This window comes from Mustela nigripes, chromosome 12, assembly GCF_022355385.1.
Source record: "Mustela nigripes isolate SB6536 chromosome 12, MUSNIG.SB6536, whole genome shotgun sequence".
NCBI classification, from domain to species: Eukaryota; Metazoa; Chordata; class Mammalia; order Carnivora; family Mustelidae; genus Mustela; species Mustela nigripes.
In genome coordinates, this window is record NC_081568.1 from 27,053,070 (window position 1) to 27,075,893 (window position 22,824).

General features: G+C 43.0%; 1 protein-coding gene across 1 annotated transcript; it reads left to right on the forward strand.

The window, feature by feature from the left end:
• The first annotated feature begins 1,159 nt into the window (after positions 1-1,159).
• DNAJC21 (DnaJ heat shock protein family (Hsp40) member C21) lies at positions 1,160-22,025 on the forward strand. Its single transcript, XM_059416482.1, has 12 exons — positions 1,160-1,424; positions 7,267-7,360; positions 9,248-9,371; positions 9,662-9,784; positions 10,180-10,484; positions 11,281-11,432; positions 13,415-13,502; positions 16,133-16,291; positions 16,713-16,755; positions 19,754-19,926; positions 20,988-21,063; positions 21,545-22,025. The coding sequence occupies exons 1-12, from the start codon at positions 1,328-1,330 to the stop codon at positions 21,707-21,709; spliced, it is 1,599 nt and encodes a 532-aa protein (XP_059272465.1). The 5' UTR covers positions 1,160-1,327; the 3' UTR covers positions 21,710-22,025.
• The last annotated feature ends 799 nt before the right edge of the window (positions 22,026-22,824 follow it).

Below are 22,824 nucleotides of genomic sequence, written 5' to 3' on the forward strand. Positions count from 1 at the left end.
AAAAGTTTCCATTTTCACCTTTATTCAAACTTCTCAGTCCCTATCCATTGTCAATTTACAAACTAAGATGGTGTATAGTATCTTCCTTCTTTGAAAAAGAGGCAGGTGTGTGAGTAGGAGTTGGTTGAACAGTGGTGTGTGGAGAAACTTGATGAGGTTTGGGGTTGGTTTTGATTGTGCAGTGGGCAGGGTATTAGGGAAGCAAGGAACCACCTTGTACAATAAGACGTTAGCAGTAGAGCCAACCCTTTACATGTGGTTGATAAAACCTACACCTAACAACTGACCTATGTAAACATTCCACATTACAGTGAAATATATTGGTGTATCTATTAAACCAATGTATTTTAAGGACAGTTAGGATACTATTTTGACACCTTATCAAATTGGAACAGTTGTACGGATCTCCCATGCTGTAATAACGGTGTGTCGGTTCGATCAACAAAAACTGGTTAAATACTATACCCTAACAGCATTCTTAACAATCTAGGAAATGCAGGCTTAGAAGCCAGAAAGTGTTAGTGGATGGGTCAGCACAATTTTATTCATACTGGTGGTAAAACATTTGGTATGTTATTTTTAAATATGTTGATGGTCTCTCAAAATTTTCCACTTTAAGGCATCCTATTTACTGTCACTTCATTGCCTATTAGTCAGAATGAGCAGTATTAGAGATCGCGATAAGTGGCAGCTGAAGAGAATTGAAGTTAAATCCTGCATTTGGTTCACCTGAATCCTGCCATTGGTCAGTTGGGGAGGCCAGAGCAAAACACTCGACTACTTCGAGCCTAAGTCGCCTCACCCGGAAAAACGGGGGTCCACTGAGAAATCGTCTTCAGAAGACACGGTGCTTTCCGGAACCTTCTATCAGACTCCTATCAGCCCTCCGGTGGCCAGCCCAGTTAGTGCTCCTTACACAGACGGCTACTGTGCCCCTCACAATGACTCCCGCCGTAGCCCCGCCTCCCACCTGTCGGGGCCCCGCCTTCATCCCGCCGCGGCCCCGCCCCCCACCCACCGAGGCCCCGCCTTCCTCCCGCGCCGCTTTTTCCGGAACCGAGCCCTCCCCCAGCCCATGAGAAGCCGCGGCCTCCGGCACCGCCCCCTCCGCGCGCCCGCGTGCCGCAGCCCGCGCCGCCTGTCGCCGCCGCGCGCTTCCGCCACCCAGCGCCGCTGCCGCCGCCGCCGCGCTCGCTGGCTGGCCGGGTGTGGGCGCCGGACTCCCGCTGCCGAAGAGGACCAGCAGCGCCGCCGCCACCCCTTTGGCCCGGGCCCGGGCCCCGGCCCCGCCCCGGGCCCCGGCCCCAGCCCCTTGCCCGGCCGGGCGATGAAGTGTCACTACGAAGCGCTGGGGGTGCGGCGCGACGCCAGCGAGGAGGAGCTCAAGAAGGCCTATCGGAAGCTGGCCCTGAAATGGCACCCGGGTAACTACTCCGCAACCGTCGCAGCCCTTGCAAAAGCCGGGCCCCCGCCACCCTTCGCCCCCCTCTTCCCGGAATAACTCCGGGACCCTGGCCAGTCTCAACCCGCCCGCCCTGTGACTCGCCTCGCCCTGGGAGTCCCGTTCGGGTCCCCGGCCAGGTGCCTCTGCGCAGTGCTCTTCCCGCCGGGCGTCCTTCCCGCCCGCATCGCTCACCCCAGGCTTCCCTAGGGCCCCGGGCAGCCCGTCCCTTCCCAGACGTCCCCCCGGCCCACCCACCAACCCCGGCGCTACCCGCAGTGGCACTTGCTGGGGAGGACACATTCTAGTGACTTCAGCGGCTCCTCCCACCCCTAAGCAGACAGGAGCCGGAGACGGAGACCTGGGCTCTCGAGTTTGGCCCTTGCTTGAGTTTCTGCCGCTCAGCTACCCTAACTTCATCACGGAATCCCAGCTACCCAAGTGTAATTTATGGCCCTTTATTGAAATTAAGGCATAGAAGCTGGTAAACTGTCTTATATAGCCGTGCTCCCCGCCCTTTCCCAGTAAGCTGTTGAAATACGGACCCTGTACTCCACTTCAGATGTTTTGCAGATGGAGTGTTTTTTTTTTTTTTCTTTTTTTTTTTTACTTTTTTTTTTTTTTTTTAAGATTTTATTTATTTATTTGACAGAGAGAAATCACAAGTAGGCAGAGAGGCAGGCAGAGAGAGAGAGAGGAGGAAGCAGGCTCCCTGCCGAGCAGAGAGCCCGATGTGGGACTCGATCCCAGGACCCTGAGATCATGACCCGAGCCAAAGGCAGCAGCTTAACCACTGAGCCACCCAGGCACCCTGCAGATGGAGAGTTTTAATTAGGTGTCTTCCCTAGTGAAGTTCGTATGTATACTTAGAAGTATGCTTCCTTTGGATGTTTGATTTGTTGTAGTTCAGGCCTGTGTGACTTCTATGAAGTAATCTGATCTTTCAGACTGGGAAACTAAGGCTGTAGTTGAATATCAGCTTTCTGAGTTTGTAAGAGGTTTACATATTAGCACTAATCAATAACAATCAATTGTTTCTAGAATCTGCAGTATATGCAAGTCACCATAGTAAGATTCTGAAATGCTAAGATATCCCTTGGAAAACATGCTGTAAACCATGGAAAGTTAAACACAAGCGCAAACAAAATAGCACAACATACATAATTGGTAGTTGGATTAACAGAACAAGTAATAAATGCCCCAGGAAGCCAGGGGAGGGAGTTCTCACTATGTCATGAGAAGCAGTGAGGTTTCTCTTTGGCAGAAGATCCTAGATTTTTAGCTGGATCTTAGGGAAATGGAATTGGGAAAAGTGAGCTGAAGAGTAGACGGAAGAGCATCATGGTGGACAAAAGGTGGTCCAGGGGACGGTTTGACTGACGGCAGTATTTATTGGAAATCTGAAAATATGGTTTGAGAGAAGAGCTGAAGGAAGGGCCTACGACCCAAAGTCAAAAGGTAATGTCTGTAGTTGGTGGAACAAGAAATAAAGGTATGGGTTTGTTACTTAAAATGGTAGCGATTACCAACAGAGGAACTAAACAAATATATATATTGGAAAGGAAGAAGTAAGGTAAACATTCATCAGAAATTGAGTTAGGAATTAGAACAAAGTTAGGAATTTCTTGACTCTTCTGGCTGGAAAAGTGTGAGGAAGAGGATTAATGCTTGTGACCAAATGCATATATAATTTTGATGATAATATGTATTTGAGTGTAGTTTTTAGATTAGATCATAAAGGGTCTTGAATGGTAGGCTAAGGACTGTGGAATTTGTTTTTTCCAGTAAAAGAGGGTTGAAGCTGGTTTTATTAAGATGTCTTGAGGCGGTGCTGTGAGGGTGTCTGAGTGCATTGAAGAGGGACGGGGACAGAAGTCAGGTAGCATCCACTATGGCAAGGAAGGGCTCACACCAGGATGGGGGTTAGTGGGAGGGAAGGGCAAGGCCTGGTAGAAGAGATGCTGTGAAGGAGAAATGATCAGACTTGGTGATTAACTGGAAATCAGTGCAGAGAAGGAAGAAAAAAGTAGGCAAAAGTTACTAAAACATCAGTTAAGTATTTTGAAACCAAACCGGTTAGAAACAAAGTGTTTTCTCTGAATGTCATCATAATCATAGCATCCTAAATATCTTTTGTTTGAACATGCCTATACATTTAAAGGATACATACTTTCCAGGTAACACATGATTTTGATATATTTTGCCGTGCTGACTTGTTAATTTAAGTCTGTCAGTCAGCAGATGTTCAATTCAATCTCTGTGTAAGGTCCTGTGTTAGGTGTTTCTGAGGTTAACATTTGGGCTTTGCTTCAAAGAATAATTTGTACTTCAAGAAGAAAGGCTGTTCATTTTTCATTGTTAAAGGTATTTCTTTGTGTTTTTGTTTTTTTGTTTTGTTTTGTTTTAAATTGAGCAACTGAAAATAGTTTTCAGTAGGGTCAATGTTACTTCCTAGTGAGATCACTCCTCTTGAGGGGAAGGCTTTTATTTGATGACTGCTGCGAGCACTTGACTGTGTGAATGAGGCTGGAATGGTCCTTGCTCTGCAGGCAGGTAGAGTCATCAGGGAGTCCCAGGGAAACAGGCAGTTTCAGTCTGGCAAGAGAAGGGTGGTCTGAAGGCTTATGAGCATACGTGCCTGACCTGGACTGGGTTTCTGTGTGGTGGGACAGATGTGTATCCATGAAGAAGTGACCTCTAGGGCGAGACTGAAAGCCAGAAAGCAGGGAATACAGGGGGAGGAAGGCCAGACAAAGCATGGCAGAGTACAGGAAGGGCAAAGAGCAGGGTATGGCCAGGTAAGCAGCAGCCAGGTCTTAGAGGTTGGGGTCAACCGAACGAGGTAGATTGATTTTAACCTAAGGGCAGTGGGAAGCAGGGGAAAAGGTAGGTTTGTGTTTGTCAAGTTTGGAGAGAGCAGATTAGAGCAGGCAGTTTGGGAGGAGGGCGACGGGGAGGTCAGAGTACATTGAAGTCACCCATGGTGACCATAAGACCCGGGAATGGAAACTCTGAGCCAAGGGCTGGAATTCTAAGTAAGTTAAGGGGGAGTGGTTGAGTGATATGTGGACAGTAAGAAGGGGAAGAAGGTGGGGTTGGCCAGTGGTTTGAATCTGGATGCAATGCTAGTGTGCCCTTGGGGATGAGGAAAGGACCAGCAGCCAGGAGGATGCCAGCTCCAGCACCAGCCCTGCCGCATGAGGGCTGTGACTGAAGGAGCCCAAGAAGGAAGTCCTGCAGGGAAGCCGTGTTCTCGGGGAGCCTGGTTTCAGTCAAGGCAGGACTTAAAAGGCTCAGTCCATGGAATTTTCCAGAAGGTGGTGTAAAAAAGTTTGGGAGGGAGTAGAAGAGTGTGAGTGAATGGAGAGAAAAGCTCAGAGAGTAGTGTGAGAATGCCTCTTAAACTTTGATGACTGGCTTTGCAGTACCTGCGGCCTTTGGGTGTGGCTGATAATAAATATGGGCTTTTTCTTTATTATTGCTTTTGAACTTACTGCATTTATGTGCTTAGATCTCAGGTTAACATTATAGTCAGCCAGTTCAGGTATATTTAAGTGAAATAAGTCATATGACAGACTGAAAAAAATTAAAGACTTAAAGACGTGTTAGTAAGAGGCGAGATCTTTTCAGCGGGTACATTGATGGACTTTCTGTGTTTCAAAGCTTGAGCCTTCTCCAAGCTTCTTTGGGGGAGGAAGGAAGGGTGTGGGAAGAAACAGGACAACGAAGTACAGAACTGATTAAAAGGTGAAGAAGAACCACCCACATACCTCCCCCAGTCACCTTTTTTGATTTATGTGGGAAGATTTATTTGCTGGCGTTTTCTGCCATTCTTCTTTAATTGGGACTGTGCTGTTTTGTTTATGACAGAAAGTTTATGAATGGTTTGATGAAGATGTAGAAATCATGAGTATTTTTGAATCATGAAAGATACAGAAATCATGATTCTTACCTTGAAGGCTTAGCTGGCTGTGTTCAGAGCTGCATGTGACAGGAAGGTGGCGACAGTAACTCAAGTGAAGAGTTTTGTTTTTCATACCTAGCAAGAAATCCAGGGGACACCCGTCTTGGTAGCTCCAACTCTTGTCGAAGCCCTCAAAGACCTGCTCCATTTTCCTGATCCCGAGGCTTGAGTGCTTGCACCTAGTGTAAGCGATTAAGCCTCAGAGGGAAAAGTTTCTTGCTGTCCCATGTTGTGGTGCAGAGACAGGCAGGTGAGCCACCATGGAGCAGTTCTCCCCAGCACCTCTCAGGTGGGCCCTCACTTACTGTCCAGGGCGGCCTGTGGCCCAGGAGGGGGAGAGAGACTGTGAATGGTTGGCTTCTTGATTATTGGTGCCTGTCTTTGGCTGTATTTGAAGTAGAGGATTACGACATGCCATGAGAGATGGGAGTATTTAGTCCCGGGAGAAGGAGGACTCGGAGATAACCATTGGCCGTCTTCAGAGGGGCTGCACTGCGGAAGGGCATTTAGACCGGCATTCGGTCGCTTGCCACTTACAGCTAGGCTGCGGGGGTGGACGGTTTTTTCCTTTCAAGTTAGAGTTACCATGATTCTAAAATAATATCGAAAGCTTTTTCTGTGAAAGCATCTCAGCAAAGAAGGGCTATGGCCAATGACTGCACTTGAGCAAGTATTGTCCGTGATAGTGGTTGAACAGAAAACTCCCTGAAGGACTGGACATCCCGCATGATGGTACCTAGAAAGAGGCGGCAGGATGCCCTCGAGGGTCTTGTTCTAAGGCTGCAAAGTTATTCCTAGGAAGTATGTTTCTGGCCTATTTTTCCTCTGGCCTCTTAGAGGGCAAATACTGAGTTGTAGCTTACAGAATTTTGGTATGCTCCAGAGTGGTCCGAAAATATTTCACTTTCTGAGTATAGTAGTTATCTATTGCTACGTAACAAATTACCAAACACTTAGGACTGAAAACAATAAACACAGCAGACATCCATTATATGGACTCAGTTTCTGAGGACAGAGTGTGGGGATGGCTTAGCTGGGTGGTTTTGGCCCAGGGTTTCTCGTGAGGTGGTATCCTCATTGGGAAAACCCGCTTTTCAGTCTCCCTCCCATCGTATCAGGCCTGTTTCCTTGCTGGCTGTGGGCCAGAGGCCCCCGTTCTCCACGTGGGCCACCCGAGTGTCTTCTCGCAGTGGCAGCTGGCTACTCCCAGAACGATCCAAGAGAGCGAGAGCCCGAGGTGGAAACTGCAGCCTTCTATAAACTAATCTCAGAAGTAACTTAGCGTGCCATCACCATTTTTGCTGCCTTGCTGTTGGCCACACAGACCAACCCTGGTGACCTGTGAGGGGGCTCCACAGGGTGTGAATGCCAGCAGGTGGGGAGCCTTGGAGGCCATCTTAGAAGCTGCCTGATGCTCTCTGAATTCATAGTTACAAGAAAAATAATTAGTATATATTTTTAAAGCTTTACAAGATTGTGGGGTGTGTGTTGATAAGAAAGAAAAAACATAAAGACTGTACTAAATAATAACATTCCTTCCATGACTGATTTTACATATATATTTTGCTTTTTCAAAAAATAAAATGTGTGCTACTCAAGGTTTTCCGTTTGTGGATATCCAGATTGAGTACTCAGTGACGCACCAAGGCTTAGGGGAAAGCATACAGTTTCTTCTCAAGTAGATACTTCTCGCATATCCTTATTATCAACTCTCACTAGGACCTCTTTGCTTTTTCCTGATTGTTTTTCTTTGTTTTGCGAACTCCTCATCTATTTATGGCATTTGTGGCGGAAGAGGTCCCTTTTAGATTCTGTCCTCTACTTGTTTGAAGACTGACTATCTGGAACTTTATTTTAACAGATAAAAATCTGGATAATGCCGCAGAAGCAGCTGAACAATTTAAATTAATCCAAGCAGCCTATGACGTGTTGAGTGACCCTCAGGAACGAGCATGGTGAGCATCACGCCGTCCCTCCTACCGTAGTGTATTTTGTCGGGAAGAATTATCAATAGAAAATTTTAAAAAGTGGATATTTGTCAAATGTTTCGGTGTGTTCTGAGGCATCTGTCCCCTATTCATTATAGAAAATGCAGTATTAGAGTTGGAAGAAAGCTTAGAGGTGAATACTCCAATTATTTCATTTTAGAGGAGGTAGAATAAAGCTTGGCAATATTAGATAGATTGAACCTTGACCCTTGGGAAGTAACTTCTTATTAAACGGGATCTCTTTGGTGTATGACAAGTTTACATGGTTAGGAATGCTGACGTACCCTTAAAACAGTGTTTCAGAGCTAGAATTGCAGGATTTACCCAAGAACTACTTTATATGAAGAAATGGAGTTAAGCTTCTATGTCTATGACAGATACTTTTAGGTATGATGACCTGATAATTTAGTAGCAATTTCAGACAAAAAATTCTTTTTTTAAAAAAGATTTTATTTATTAGAGAGAGAGAGCATGAGCAGGGGAAGGGGCAAAGCAAGAAGCCAGCTCCCTGCTGAGCAGAGAGCCCGATGAGGGGCTTGATTCTGGGACCCTGGTATCATGACCTGAGCCAAGGGCAGATGCTTAAAGGACTAAGCCACCCAGTTACCCCCAGACAAAAATTTCTATGTCTAAATTTAAGTTCTCAGATTTTTTTTGAAGATTTTATTTATTTATTTGATTAAGAGAGATCACAGGTAGGCAGAGAAGCAGGCGGGGGTGGGGGGAGCAGGCTCTCCGCTGAGCAGAGAGCCCGATTCGGGGCTTGATCCCAGGACCCACTGAGCCACCTGGGCACTCCGAGTTTTCAGATTCTTGATGAACTTTTTGCTACCAAGGAGTAAGTTTTGAGCCCTGACATGTCTGTGCAAGAGCCTGCTGTTACAAAGAGCAGGTGGGTATGCAGGGCTGCTGCTCGAGTCTTGTGTGTGTCAAACAGCATAAAACACGGCAGGCTCTCAAGCGAGAAAGGCTGTAAGAAAAAAAAAATTCTTTAAAAATTGTCCTTTAGGTGAAAATCAGAGAGAGAATCCTACATTTTTCTCCTCCTGAAAAATTTGGAGATCTGCACTTAGGAATGCTTTTGCTTTCCTTTAGGAACTTTGAAATTCTTTCCTGCCTCCCTTGGCTCTGTGCCCTTCTCCAGATCTCAAGTGGCCTTCTTGTTCGAAGGGCTCTCTTGTCCTTTTGTGTGAAGGCCCTGCTGTTGACTCTCGTGTTGCCTGCAGGGCAGACTGCACAGTTACTAGGAGTATGGTTCTTCTAGTGCAGGAGGAGGCCTCGTTTGGAATTCTAGCTCTGCTGCTTACCGGGTTTGTGATTATGGATAAATTATTTAGTATCGCTGAGAGTCAGTTTCCCATTACATCTTTGGGGTAAGAACTGACGTTACAGAGTTATTACAGGGAGTAATTGTGTGTATGTGAAACTTGTAGATTGTTTATATAAACCTAGGAAGACCAGTTTTGGTGTTTGTTGGTAAATCTGATCACAAATATATAATCTTAGTCTGTGGAGTAGATTAAGTCCCATGCTGACCAATTCAGTAGTATTTCTTACCTGTAAAAATGCAGCTACCTTTCTGGAGGAGTCATGGAAATTCCCTGGCTTGTTAAGTTCACTGTTCATGTGGGCGAGTAGTGTACAGTGCCTGCCTCATCCTTGAAGTTGCAGTCATAGTTTTAATCAGCTCTGTGAAGGATTATCAAGTCTTTTCAGGTTGATATTTAAAAAAAATTTGAGTGTGGGTTGGACATATTAAAATGTCTAATAATATTTTGGCTGTTTCAGATTCAAGAGTCCTTCTGAATTCTCATTTATTCAGCGATCACTAATGACGCTAATTTGTTTGTTTAGGTATGATAATCATAGAGAGGCTCTCCTTAAAGGTGGGCTTGATGGGGAATATCAGGACGACAGCTTAGATTTGCTTCACTACTTCACTGTGACCTGTTACTCTGGTTATGGAGATGATGAAAAGGTAAATGAACTCACTCTTAATTTCCTATCAAGCACGAGACTTTCAAACACAAAGAGAAATCATGTTATTATTGGTGAAAGCAATGTTCGAAAACTGAAAAAATACTGCCTTTGTATTTAAACTGCTGGCATAAGAAAACTGCAGTTTTCAGAAACCTGCATGTTCTGTCATGACAGAGCTTGGGCCTGTAATTCTTTAACATTAAAGTTTTTCATGTACGTTTTAAAATTGTATTCTGTGATCAGCGTATAAAAGTATTAAGAATTTGTTTTCCTACTGATGTTTTTTAGGGCTTTTATACAGTTTATCGTAACGTATTTGAGATGATTGCGAAGGAGGAGCTAGAATCTGTGTTAGAAGAGGAGATGGAGGCTTTTCCCACTTTCGGAGACTCCCAGAGCGACTATGATACGGTAAAAGAAAATTGCATTGCCATTTTATAATTTGCATTTACCAGTGTGTTTTCTCCCCATTTTTTAATTTGAGGAGAGTGGACCCTGGTTCTTGGTCCCGCACTGTAACCAACCCTGCCCCAGTCTCCCTTCCGGGAGGGGCTTGTGGCGCCCTCGGAGTGGTCTCCTTTACTTTTCCTGTTTATTGGGCAGGTCCCACCCCATTCAGCGCCCCACTCAGTTTGTTCTTGAGGGCGATTCATTCTGTAAAGCCCTGAAGGACTGTCTTTTCCGTTGATGAGTAGTGATGTGATGTGTGTGAAAACAGAGATGTGTTGCATCACTGATAATTTGCTGCCTTGCTGGAGAAAAAGAATCTTAAACCTCAGCATGTTACTGGTTTTCTTGGTCTCTAGGTCGTCCATCCTTTCTATGCCTATTGGCAGAGTTTCTGCACTCAGAAGAACTTTGCATGGAAGGAAGAATATGATACGCGACAAGCTTCGAACCGCTGGGAGAAACGAGCCATGGAAAAAGAAAACAAAAAGATTCGCGACAAAGCGAGGAAGGAGAAGAACGAGCTGGTGCGCCAGCTGGTCGCGTTCATCCGCAAGAGAGACAGGAGGGTGCAGGCGCACCGGAAGCTCGTGGAGGAGCAGAACGCCGAGAAGGCCAGGAAGGCGGAGGAGATGAGGCGGCAGCAGAAGCTGAAGCAGGCCAAGTACGGGAGGCGCGGCCGGGCCCCTGGCTCTGAAGAGATGTGGGGCCCTGGGACTGGGCCTGACGGGGGGGCAACCCCCCGTGTTCTGGCTTCATCAGCCACCCTTGCACTGCATGTTTGCCTTCAGAGGCCCTCAATACTTGAGATCCTTTCCAGACTCTTCTGAGACATAATAATAATGACCGCCCATTGATCTCCTCTGGACGAGGCCCTGTTCCAAGCACTTTTGTCCTAGCAGTTCTGTGAAGTAAGTTCTGGCTTTTTTCCTCGTCCTTCTGAGGAAGCCAGGCAGGCAGGCCCAAGATCCCAGAGCTGGGAAGTGGCAGACGTGGGCTTCGGCCCGAGATGGCGTGCAGTATGCCCACTGTGCCCCACCTCGCGGTCCCTCCTCTTTGATGGCACACTCCAGGGCTTTGGTTCATTTTTATGCCTTTAAAGCTTTGTCTCTCGGAGTTAGTGTAAAAGCATTGTGTCCAGAGCACTGTAGCATTCTTTTAAAGATGATTCACTTCGTCTAAATTCTACTCACCCACCCTTCATTTTCGGAAAATTGGCACTCTACTTGCCACTTAGGACTTAAAAATGCCTCAAGACTTTTTACTAACTTGCTAGGAGGTCTAGGTTTCAAAACCTAGTTTTCTAATAGAGGGGTTAAAACCACCCACATGACAGATAAGCCACTGGCCCCCACTTGAACTCCGCCCTGACAGTGCAGGGGGAGCAGTTCTCCAGGGCCGGGCTGGAGGCCTGCGGGGTAAGCAGGACCGGCGTCAGTGGGGCTGTGCTGTGTGTCTAGACTGGCCGAGCAGTACAAAGAACAGAGCTGGATGACCGTGGCCGACCTGGAGAAGGAGCTCAAGGAGATGGAGGCGCGCTATGAGAAGGAGTTTGGAGATGGATCAGATGAAGATGAGATGGAGGAATCTGAGCTCAAAGATGGGCACGATGGTAACTACCTTCATTGGGAAACTTGAGAAAGGGAATGCCGTGCTCCGATGTCATGCACTCAGGATGCTTGCAGGTGGCAGGCAGGGGTGGCGCGTGGGGGGCAGGGACGTGGCTGCATCCTGGGGACTCCTGTGCTCCCTCGCTTCCTCCACTGCTGCCAGGACTGTGTTGCCAGGGTGTTCCTGTCCGTTTGCCTTCTAAGCAGAGCTGGAAATCTGGATTTTTATGGGACGTCTTCCGGTTTTGAAATGTGGCAGACAATTAAAATGAAAAACAATATTGTATAGGCCAAGCAAAGGTAGTCCATTGATGTTGATTAAACTCTAGATGATCAGAATAAGAAATAAGAGTTTATTTGATTAATAACCTCTTTTCTGAGCGTGCTTTAAAGAGTCTGGGCTTCTGCCTGCATAAATAAGTTGGCCGGTGGGTATATTGACTGTTGGTTACTTAAAAACCTGTGATGAAGCCCAGGAGGTCAAGTTTCTATAGCTTTTTCCAGAAAAGCTGATATTGTACAGGAGTCTGTGTGGTGTATATAACTTCTTCCTCTCATTTCTGAGAGTTTCCTCCCACTGTGCTGGGAAGTGTCCTTTCTGTGCGTCTCTTGTGAGAGCACAAGGCCTGTGACTACCTGAACACGGAGGAGTAGGCATTGTGGAGAATAACCTGACCTTCCGCGTAGTCTCTAGCTGTCGCGTGAGGGATAATGTGGAAGGATCAGTTCACCTTATCTATAAATGTGTGGCTGTAGACTAGTTGGCGAATGATAGAATGGCGGACTTTTATTTACTCAAAATGATTATGAAATGAAATTTTTAGAAGTAGTATGTGTGAAAGTCTTGAAAATTATAATGCATTCTGGAAACGTGAGGTGACATAATTAGAGTTTTATATAAAATTTATGAAGTGCTTTCACATTCAAGAAAGAGCTTGCTTGCCCCTCACACAATACCCCGTAAATTTATATTTTGCTCATAGAATTAATTTCCTTTTACTGAAGAGGAAAATATGACTCTGAGAAGCTTTGGCATGTAGACCTGCCATATGACCATTTTTAGATCCAGATTTTGACTTCAAAGCTAACATTCTTTATTAACTATTTGATGAAGTGTTTATATATAATGGAAGGGTACAGGTAATTGCATACTAATACCATTTATTAAACATTAATACTAGGTAGAATGAGTTTTGATCATTTGTAATTTCAGTGAGAAAGTGTCTTTCGAAATTATGTTAATGTGACTTACAAAGAACCAAAATGTAGACTAGAAGAGATAGCTTGGGATCCTTATTAATCTAATTGCATGATCCCTTTTATTGATCTCTGTGGCAGTTTACCTGTTTATTTCTTAAGAAGACAGATGGGATTTTACAAGGACTTTCAGTTCAGCATTTTAGTTGCTTAGATTTTGTGGACTATATTGATAGTAATTATTTCATTGTAACAAAGTCCCAAGCTTATTTAAAAAACAAGGGTGTAAAGGCATGTTAAAGTTTATATATAATAGGCTCTTTTGTTTCCACCCTGTCAAATAATGATGGAGTATTTCAGGCTATGTTTATTTAAGCATTTAAGAGTAGATTACAGTTACAAATGTGTTTGCATCCATCGAATCTTGCTCAAGGGGTCAACTGAAAAATCTGTTGAAAAAGCTGCTTTGTGGTAGAACTGTGAAAGTGGCATCTGATTTTCTGGACTTAGCTCACACTGAGAACTTTGAGAGACTTTGAGTCTTCTCAGTAGACTTAGGAGAAGAACTGCAAAGATAAAGTAGTGATTTGGAAGCCTACCTTTATAATTCAGGACTGCTTTTGAAAGGTCAGCTCAAACCCTGGTAACCTTATTTGGTTTTTGTAAGGAAATACAATTTCTACGTTGTGTGCGAAATTCGTTTGTTACTAAAGACATGTAATTTGCTAACACATTTCAGATTTGGGTTCTTATTGTCGGGTTTTTACTGTTGGCTTCCTTCTCGTAGGCAAAGACAGTGAAGAAGCTGAGGATGCTGAGCTGTACGACGGCCTTTACTGCCCAGCGTGTGACAAATCTTTCAAGACAGAAAAGGCGTAAGTTTAAGATCTTTGAACTCCCCTTTTCTTCGGAGGTGAACCAGAACACTGCAAGTCCTAAAAGGAAAGTGCTCATAGCAGGGGATCACCAGCCCTCCTCTCTGTTCTCTTGGGGGATTTCTTTCCGGAGAGGAGGACGTAGGATTTGTGCCAGTGGTTAAGCACACGGCACTGATTCTCGTGCACACTGGCAGTCCTCCGTGAGAGCTGCTTCTTAAAACATGGACGCGTCTCCATGTCACTGCTTATTGCGATGAAGGCACAGTCACAGACGAGGAGGCTAGACCAAAGCGAGTCTCTGCTGTTGGTGGCAGACTCCCTTCCAGCTGTCACACTCCCATGCAGGCCAGTGTCCCATTGCAGCTTAGGAACTTCAAATGTGTCCTGCCTGAATTACATTTGCTGAAGCAGAGGGACTTTGCCTTTTGGAAACGAGGAAGAGAGAAGTATTTAAGTACTTACGGAGAGGAGAAAGAACAGGACAGCAACAAAAGTAGACTCAGCAAGGGACAAAGAAACAAAACACATGCAGGGAAGGAGAGGGGAGACTGGAGGGTGCAAGTGGGGGTGTGGGAGGCGTGAAAGGCCTTGGTGTGGAGCCCCGAGGGGAAAAGCTGTTGAGTAGTAAGAGAAGTGGCAAGGGCAGAAGAGTTAGAAACGGGAAAACAAAAGCAACAGTGAAGGAGATTTAAAATTGATTTTTTTATTTAAAAATAATGTCAGACTTGTAATGACGTTGCAAGGATAGAATAAAGCACCCGATTCACCTGTGGCTGGTGTTTTGCCCTATTTGTGTTCACCCCCTCTCCCTCCCCCCACCTCCCCTGCTCCACACAGTTCTTCCCGGAATAATTTGAGAGTAGATTACATACATAATGCTTGTCTACGTCTTAATTACTTCTGTATATAGTCCTAAAGAAGAAAGCCATTCTGTTAGATGGTCGCAGGACAGCTGTCAGCTTCAGGAGACTTATAACCAGGCTGTGGTTCTTTCTTCTCCTTCACCACCTGTATTCCACTTCTGTCTCGAGGTCCTGTCCAGTTTCTCCTCCACTCCAGTCAGGATCCGGTCTAGGATCAGAGGTTGTGTTCATTTATTTGGTCTTGTTCAATCTGGACCAGTTCCCTTGTCTGTGCCGTTGTTACTCCAGAGTACAGGCCCTTCAGAACGTTTTTTTTTTTCGGGGAGTACTTATCATCTTGAGTGTCGGTCTCCTCATGATTGGATTCTGTGTCTGGCTGGCTACCGTGTCAACATGCGGTGCTGCTTTCGGGCCTTCAGTTCTGGAAGCATATGACGTCCGTCTGTCTGCCCTTCCTTGGTGGTGAGAGTTTTGATCACCCAGCCAGGACGTCTTCTCATTTTTCCACTGTAGAGTTAGTGTTTTTTTCCATTGCAACAGATTTTACTTTATAGTCCATTTAATCTGTGGGGAGACACTTTCAAGTTAGACAAGTGCCTTGCTCCTCATCAGTGTCCTAGATTTGGCATTCATTGATGATTTCAGCTTATCCCACTTGTCACATAATGGTTCCAAAGCGGGGCTTTTCTAGAACCAGTGCTCCTTCTCCGTTATTAGTCCTCAGTAGGCCTCCTTCCATCAATAAGAGCCTCGCCTCTGTCTAGCTATTACCAGTATGAATTTGTGAAGTTTTTCAGTGTTCTATGATTTCTTATTGTACTTTTCATGCTCAAACTTTTCCAGATATGATTAGTGAGAGTTCTTTCAAGGTGGCTCCTGTGTCCTTTTGACAAGTCCCAGTCATTTTTTTGAGCACTTATTTTCTGGCACACCATGTTCCTGTTTCTCTAAGAAACCATGGTATGAAGGAGGATTTTAGTGGGAGGGAAAAGTAGCAACTGAAGCTAGAAAACCCAAGTCTGAACAGATGAGTTAAGGTTGATAGTACAGATATAAGTTTCCTACTTTCTTGTTCATCCACTGACTCTGGTACTTCTGTCTTGTCAACCCTATTTTGTGGAATGTTACTTCATGGCCCACAGATGCCCTGAAAGAGGCATGGCTCGGAGAGTTTTAGGCAGAGGGGTGTAGATGTGTCTGAATTCACATTTAGGATGGTGCGAGTGAGAAGGGAGAGCCCTCTTATAAAGGCAAAAGACAGTTATTGAAAAAAGCAAAAGGGGGTAAACTACTCTGGTACCTGAGACCCTCACGTCATAAACCCAAGTGGTCTTCTCTTCAAGTTAGAATGCTGTCTTACAAATTCTCGGGATCTTCCAGAGCCCACAGTGCAGCCTGGAACATGCATGCGTTAGGCTAATACTCAGTGATTAAGAGGAAACAGTGGAGAAGACTTGAACTTTAAGATAATAGAGAATTTGACAAAAAAAAAAAAAAAGCAAGATTGGAAGCATATATGTAGATAAAAGGACGGACGGAAGGGAGCGTGCTGGGACAGAGGGAAGAAGAGCTCAGGCGTGGGCTGGCTGTGTCCTCCTGCCTGAGAGGTCCTGACAGCGTTCTTCTGCTTCTCTTTGTAGCATCCCCCCAACATTTGCTTCCTTATTGGGAAAAATAAATTTTACCATGGTTGCATTTATTCAGCCACGTAGTTGGGCACGTGTGAGTCCTGTTGTGGTCACTAACGTCCGATTGTTTTTCCAGCATGAGGAATCATGAAAAATCAAAAAAGCATCGGGAAATGGTTGCCTTGTTAAAACAACAGCTGGAGGAGGAGGAAGAAAATTTTTCAGGACCTCAAACTGATGAAAATCCATTGAACGCCAATTCTGAGGAGGAAATAGAAGATGCACCAAAACAAAAGTACTTCTAAAAATTCTTCTAGACTTACTTATCACATTAGAGATGAGATTGCGTTTAAATGCTGTTTTATCTAAGAAGTTATTCTGTTATGCTAATATTTTCCACATTTTTTCCTATGTAAGGGAATTTACAATATCGAAACGGGTAAAAACATGATGTCAAGTATAATTTTACAGAATATATTATGATTGTATTAAAAGCAGTTTTATACCAAGGGAATTGATAGGCTAATTACTATCAATGGAACCACTGTTCTAATTTTCTAACAATAATGAGAATATTTTCTTTTTAAGACCTTATGCTATTAACTACTTTTAAAATTTTACTTCTCTCTGTATCAGTAGTGGTTTAGTATTTTTTTTTTAACTTAGTAAGTAGTCACAGTTAAATATTTGATATTTTTATTTATATTTATTCTTAGGCTTTCTAAAAAACAGAAGAAAAAGAAACAGAAACCAGCACAGGTATGTTGAAAAAGTTTTATTAACATTAAATATCAAACATAAAGTTGGACTGCTTTTGTTGTTTTAGTATAGTTCATATTAAAGAGAGGGGTTTTCACTCTATATTTTATGTTGATTATAAAACATTGAAGGAAGTTGAAAACAATTTTCTTTTTTTCATCACTTTCCTCTATTAATATGTATGTGGCTAATTTACTTAATTACTGTTGTCGGTGTATCTTCAAATATTGCAAGTGGAATGAATTCCCTGATACTAATTAACTGAGTGATCATATTAAAAATCTGGACACATATGATGACTGGGTCTTTAAATCTCTAAGACAAGAGTTAAAATCAGAAATATATGAAAATCTGAGGGTTGATTTTTGTACATCTGGGGTTTTTTTGCCAACAACATAAATGAAATTTTGCAAAAGGAACATTTGACTAGAAATGTGTAATATTTATGATTCTTGAAAAAAATGTTTCTTAATATTACTCAGAAATGTAAGTAGCTTAAATATGTCACACTGGCATCTAAATCCAATCTCTTAAGAATATTTTTAAATTGGGGGGCGCCTGGGTGGCTCAGTGGGTTAAAGCCTCTGCCTTCGGCTCAGTTTATGATCCCAGGGTCCTGGGATAGAGCCCCACATCGGGCTCTCTGCTCCGCGGGGAGCCTGCTTCCTCCTCTCTCTCTCTGCCTGCCTCTCTGCCTGGTTGTGATCTCTGTCTGTCAAATAAATGAATAAAATAAAGAATATTTTTAAATTGGGGCACCTGGGTGACTCAGTGGGTAAGCCTCTGCCTTCAGCTCAGGTCATGATCTCGGTCCTGGGATGGAGCCCCCATTGGGCTCTCTGCTCAGCAGGGAGCCTGCTTCCCTCTCCCTCTCTCTCTTTCTTTCTGCCTACTTGTGATCTCTCTGTCAAATAAATAAAATCTTTAAAAAAAAAAAGAATATTTTTAAATAAAAAGTTATTTTGTTCTTATAGATGCATGACAATCCTATAGATGTATAAACACACAGCGAGCTTCTCCTTTACTATTCTTTACTAAGGATATTTGGTGGTTCTAAAGGAAGTGGAATTGATTTCTGCACTACTTTAATATAATCTAATTATATTAGCTTATATTAAGTATTAAATGTTACAGTTCTTTTTGACAACTGAAAATATTTTTAAGAAAATTTAGTTAACACATTACTGATTTTTCATAAAACTTGAGATTTGGCTTATCTATTTAAATGGTTATATATTTGAAAGTAGTTTTTATCTGTCTCCTGTTCCAAAAATGATACATGACAAATGAATTTATCACTGTTAAAATTTGTGACTTGGAACTTTTGCTTCAATTATAAAACCACATAGCAAGTTCTGTGTTTCTTTATAAAATGACTCATACTTACTGTCTTCTACCCAAAGACTCAATAATCATTAGCTTAGAACATTTCCTCTCTCATTTTTGTGTGCGGGAACCACTAGAATAAACACAAGATAAGAGAGATTTATACCTAACCCAAGCCTATCCTGAGTAAGGAAGCATAGGTCTTATAGGTTGCAGTAATAAATATATTTGTGTTTTCTTACCAATGAAAATGCTTCATTTACTACCCCATTTTTTCCCTCCAAAGCTATATTCCTTTATAGTAATACCTCTTGTTGATTTCTGATTCTGTCAGGAAGAAAATCCCACTTCAGATCTGGTTTTATGTAGCACTTTTCCTGACGTTTCCTCAGTTCTTTGTAAAAGGAGGGTAGTGTGGAGATGTGAACCCCTTGACTGAAGAGCAGCAGGCAGCAAACACAGAGAATCCGCAAACTTCAGACTGGGAGAGTTTTCTGTATGGGCAGGAAAAAATAATTTGCATGACGTAGTAAGATGGTAAAAGGAAACCCAGAAAACTGCAATTGAATGTAAACAGAGGACCCTGGCTGACAGAAAGGAGGAGTCCAAGTCATTTTTGAGGACAGTCTTCTGAACACCCTCCATGAGAAACATTCCAAAGACAAAATTACTTGCAAAAAAATAAATCTTGTACTTAGTAGATATTTTGGTCTAAGTGTAGCCTGAATCTAATCATAAGGAGACAACCAGAGGAAGCCAAACTGGGGGACAGAATAGCCAGCAGATTGTCAAAATCCTGAAAGACAAAAAGTAGGGCTGTGGGAGTTCCAGGACAAAGGAGATTCAATGGGCATGACCACGACACACAGCACGGGGTCCTTGATTTGCCACACCTCTCAGGGCCCCCAAGGAGAGGTTGTTACTGGGTTGTGAATATGGATTATGGAACCCACACATCAGCCTTAAATTCTTGAGTACAAAGGGCATTCTGGGGATGTAGGGGCAAGCGTCGTGATATCTGCCTGCTATTTATTTTTATCCTTCTGGGCTTGGGAGTGGGGTGTGTGTGCAGAGAAGAGGGAGGAAGGGAAGGGAAAGCAAATGTAGCAAAATGTTGCCCCAACCCAAACCAACAAAAATAAACACTCTTCACATAGTGAAGGCATGTTGGCCAAGCTTTGCCTTTTTCATAATGCTTATTTGCTCTTTTTTTTTTCCCTAACTATAAAAGTAGTAGGTGCTCATTGCAGATCATTTGGAAAATATGGAGAACTATAAATATCACCCCTCATTCTGCCTATAGATACTACTTAGTATTGAATTCGATTGTAATCAGACATTATGTGTAATTTTCTTTTATATTTTAGCTAATAATTTGTAGGTACTGTTCTACAGAATTGAATCAGTGTCTTTGCAAACATGATTTTTAAGAGCTTCGTAATTCCCTTCATAATTCAACCATTCACTTATTGAACATATAGATTGTTTCCACTTTTTTCCTACTCTAATGTTTCTGTAGTGAGCATTCGTGTTTTTAAATTATTATTTGCTTTTTCTTTTTACTTCCTGAAGATCTCCTCATCCAGAGCGTACCCAACATTATAATTGTTTAGTATAATTACTGGGGTTGTTCCTGTAATTATTTTGTAATACATACATGTTTTATTACTAGAAGTATGATGATAATTTCAATGAAAATGGAACTGGAGAAGAAGTAAAGGTTGAATCAGAAGATACCAACTTAAATCAAGACCGTGCCAAAGAATTAGACGGGAGTCACCAAGAAAGTATCAGTGTCACTGAGACTGTCGAACTCTGTGATGATCCAAAAAGTGAAGCTAAGAAGTAAGTCAGGTTGATGGCGTTTTCTAATTACTGTTGGTGGAAAGAATATCTTTTCGGATCTCAAATAACATCTTTCCCATGGTTGATGAAGCAAAGCAGGTCTGTTGGTGACCTGTACATTTATCCAGACAGACGTCCCAACGTAATACAGACAAGGCACGTTGGGAAGAGGATGCCGGAGGAAGGTGCTAACGGACATTTTAGCAGCAGTCATTTTGACCCAGTTTCTATCCTGTTGAGGCTCTTATTTTATCCTTGAGCAGTAATCCTCAAACAAGGAATCCAAGAACAATTCTCCTGATGAGGCCACATCCCACTTGCCTGGAGCGTCTGGGACCGTGTGTCCACGCTCAGGGCAGTCCTGTGTTGGGCCTGCGCTGCAGGTCAGCAAGATCTGCATCCAGAGCCTGGAGCCTTCCTGCTGGCAGGAGCCTGGAATGTGGTGCCCCATAGGGTCACAGTGGCTGGCCAGAGGAAGGCCTCTTTCAGCGGAGAGAGCATTCCTGGTCCTCTCCTTCCTGCCATGTCTTACTGTCTTGGTCTCTGGCCTCCTCTGCTCCTCTAGAGCAGAGAGTAATTTCTTATTCCTTGAGGGAAAATCTGAACAGTGAGTAGCCTCCCTGTCTAGGACCACGAGAAGGAGTTCAAACAACAGAGTCAAGTGCATGTCTGCGTTGCCAGCATTTAGCATCGGAGCAGGGGCGAAGGGTTAGGGCAGCGCCCTTAGGGGTTTAGGAGCTGAAGGAAACACCATGATGGAGGCCTGGGGTAGGCCTGTAGCTTTGGGGAAGGAGCGCAAGGCCATGTGCAGTCCTGTAAGGTGTTGTAGCTTGTGTTTCAACAGTTGTAAGTAAATGCCGTAGCTTTTGTGTCACATTTAACATCTACTGTGGTCTTTAAAGTTGCTCAGGAAAGCTATTTATTTGAGATGTGAAAATTAATTAGATTGGCCATTAAAATTAATGAATTAGCCTTTCACTTGAGTCTTTTTGGGAGCAAAATAACAATTAAAAGGGATACGTTATTACTGGATTGTAAGAACTCTATAATTTATCTTCCAGTGCTCCTAAACCCAAAGGGAAGAAAGCCAAAGACATGAAAAAATCTGTCAAAGTACCTGCTGAACCACAGACAGTGGTAAGTCAAAATCATATTGACATTTTTCAGTGGACCTAGTTTCAGCAATATCATCTAAATTCTTAATTCTGATTCTAAAGCCATCTTTGGTGAGCCCTTGTGCACCTACTAAATAGGTGTGGATCTGTCAACAGTTTTTCTTGATGAATGTAGAATTTATATCTGTGCTGCTATCCCTGTTGTTCTTTAAAGTAAAAGGGCACAGTGGGAATACCAGATCCAGCAGAACAGCTACTGCTCGGTTTTCCGTTACTTTGCAAACTGAAACCGCTCAGTGCATACCGTGGAGTGGCTCATCTTAACGTTGATGCTTTTGGTTGATGGGACTTAACTTCTCACTCTTTTGAGCCTGAGTGGCGGTAATTTTGTTAAAAAGATTTATTTGGAATTATTTGATACTAAATCTCAACATGAAAACCTAAATTATTGCTCTCAGGGAATAACGTTTGCTCTTAACTGATATTTTTTCCCCCCTCTTCAGGGTGATGTTCTTATCAGCTGTGCAACCTGCCACAGTGAATTTCCATCCCGGAATAAACTTTTTGACCATCTAAAAGCCACAGGTCATGCAAGAGCGCCTGCATCATGTTCTTTAAACAGTGTAACGAGTAGTCGAAGCAAGAAAGAGAAACGTAAAAACAGATAGAAATCCTGCCAACGTTTTTTTCTTTTTGATTGTCTCTAGATTTTGAAACCAAAAACTGAACTGAAGTCATCTAAAGAGTTAAAATTTCAGTGATCTGCAATTTATTGCATTGTGGAAGATTATTTTTTATCTTGTAAAAACATTTTTTTGTTTAATATATATTTTTTAAACATTTCATTAGTGATTGAATTCTACTTTGCCATCTGGATTGACTTGAATGTTTCAAAACAGGTACATATTGTAAAGTATGCGTTCTTGACTTCTGTTGGCTCACATGGACAGAAATGTACAGGGAGAATTAAATTATTTTAACACATACAAATGCTCCTTTGTGTTTTATTTTGGGGATTTCACATAGTATTTTTATATGATTCAGTGCTTTTTTATTCTTTTAACGTTTCATGGTCTGTCAAAGACTCAGTTTTAAAATCATCGTAGTTTTTTTTTCTTACCTGATACCATGACTCCAGCTCTGCTTTTAAAATTATTTCTAAATAACCTATTGTTGATTACTGTATTTTTTTTCCTCCAGGACAGGGGTAGGTAGAAATTAATTGAACATATATGGTTATGTTTCAAGACTTATATCTCAAGGTATAACCATGGTGATTTGAGATTTTATAGGTAATTCTCAATAAGATATATCTTTTGGTGTTTGGCCCTGATTTAAATTGTGGAGGTGGAAGCAAATCACTGTGTGGCACTTCCTCCTTGGCACGGTGACGGCCGTGAAGCATGACGGAACCAAGGGCGGGTGGTGCAGAATTTGTACTGACTCTTTAACAAAGGATATTCTGCCTTGGGCTTTTTTCCTTCACTATTTTCACAAGGTTTTACTTTTTTTTTTTTTTTTTTTTTTTTCATCATTTAATGGAAAACAACTTTTTGAATAAAAGTTTTTTCATAGGGCTGGTATTTATGCCATCCATTCTGTAGCAAAGATGAATATTAACTCGAAAAACAGAACAGTTGAAAGTGAGTGTGGTCACGAATGTGGATCAGTGATGAGTCAGTTTTAGGGTGAGGCTGGATTAAATAGGCAATTCTTACACTTGGTCTTGAGAGCGAGCAACTTTGAACTCAGTGGCTTTAAATACATACTCTGTGTTTAGTGA

Excerpts from the sequence above, each read along its gene's own strand:
- DNAJC21 (XM_059416482.1), top strand. The coding sequence starts at position 1,328 with ATGAAGTGTCACTACGAAGCGCTGGGGGTGCGGCGCGACGCCAGCGAG. Across the intron at positions 7,361-9,247 it reads GACCCTCAGGAACGAGCATG|GTATGATAATCATAGAGAGG; the intron begins GTGAGCATCACG and ends TTGTTTGTTTAG. Across the intron at positions 13,503-16,132 it reads TCTTTCAAGACAGAAAAGGC|CATGAGGAATCATGAAAAAT; the intron begins GTAAGTTTAAGA and ends TTGTTTTTCCAG.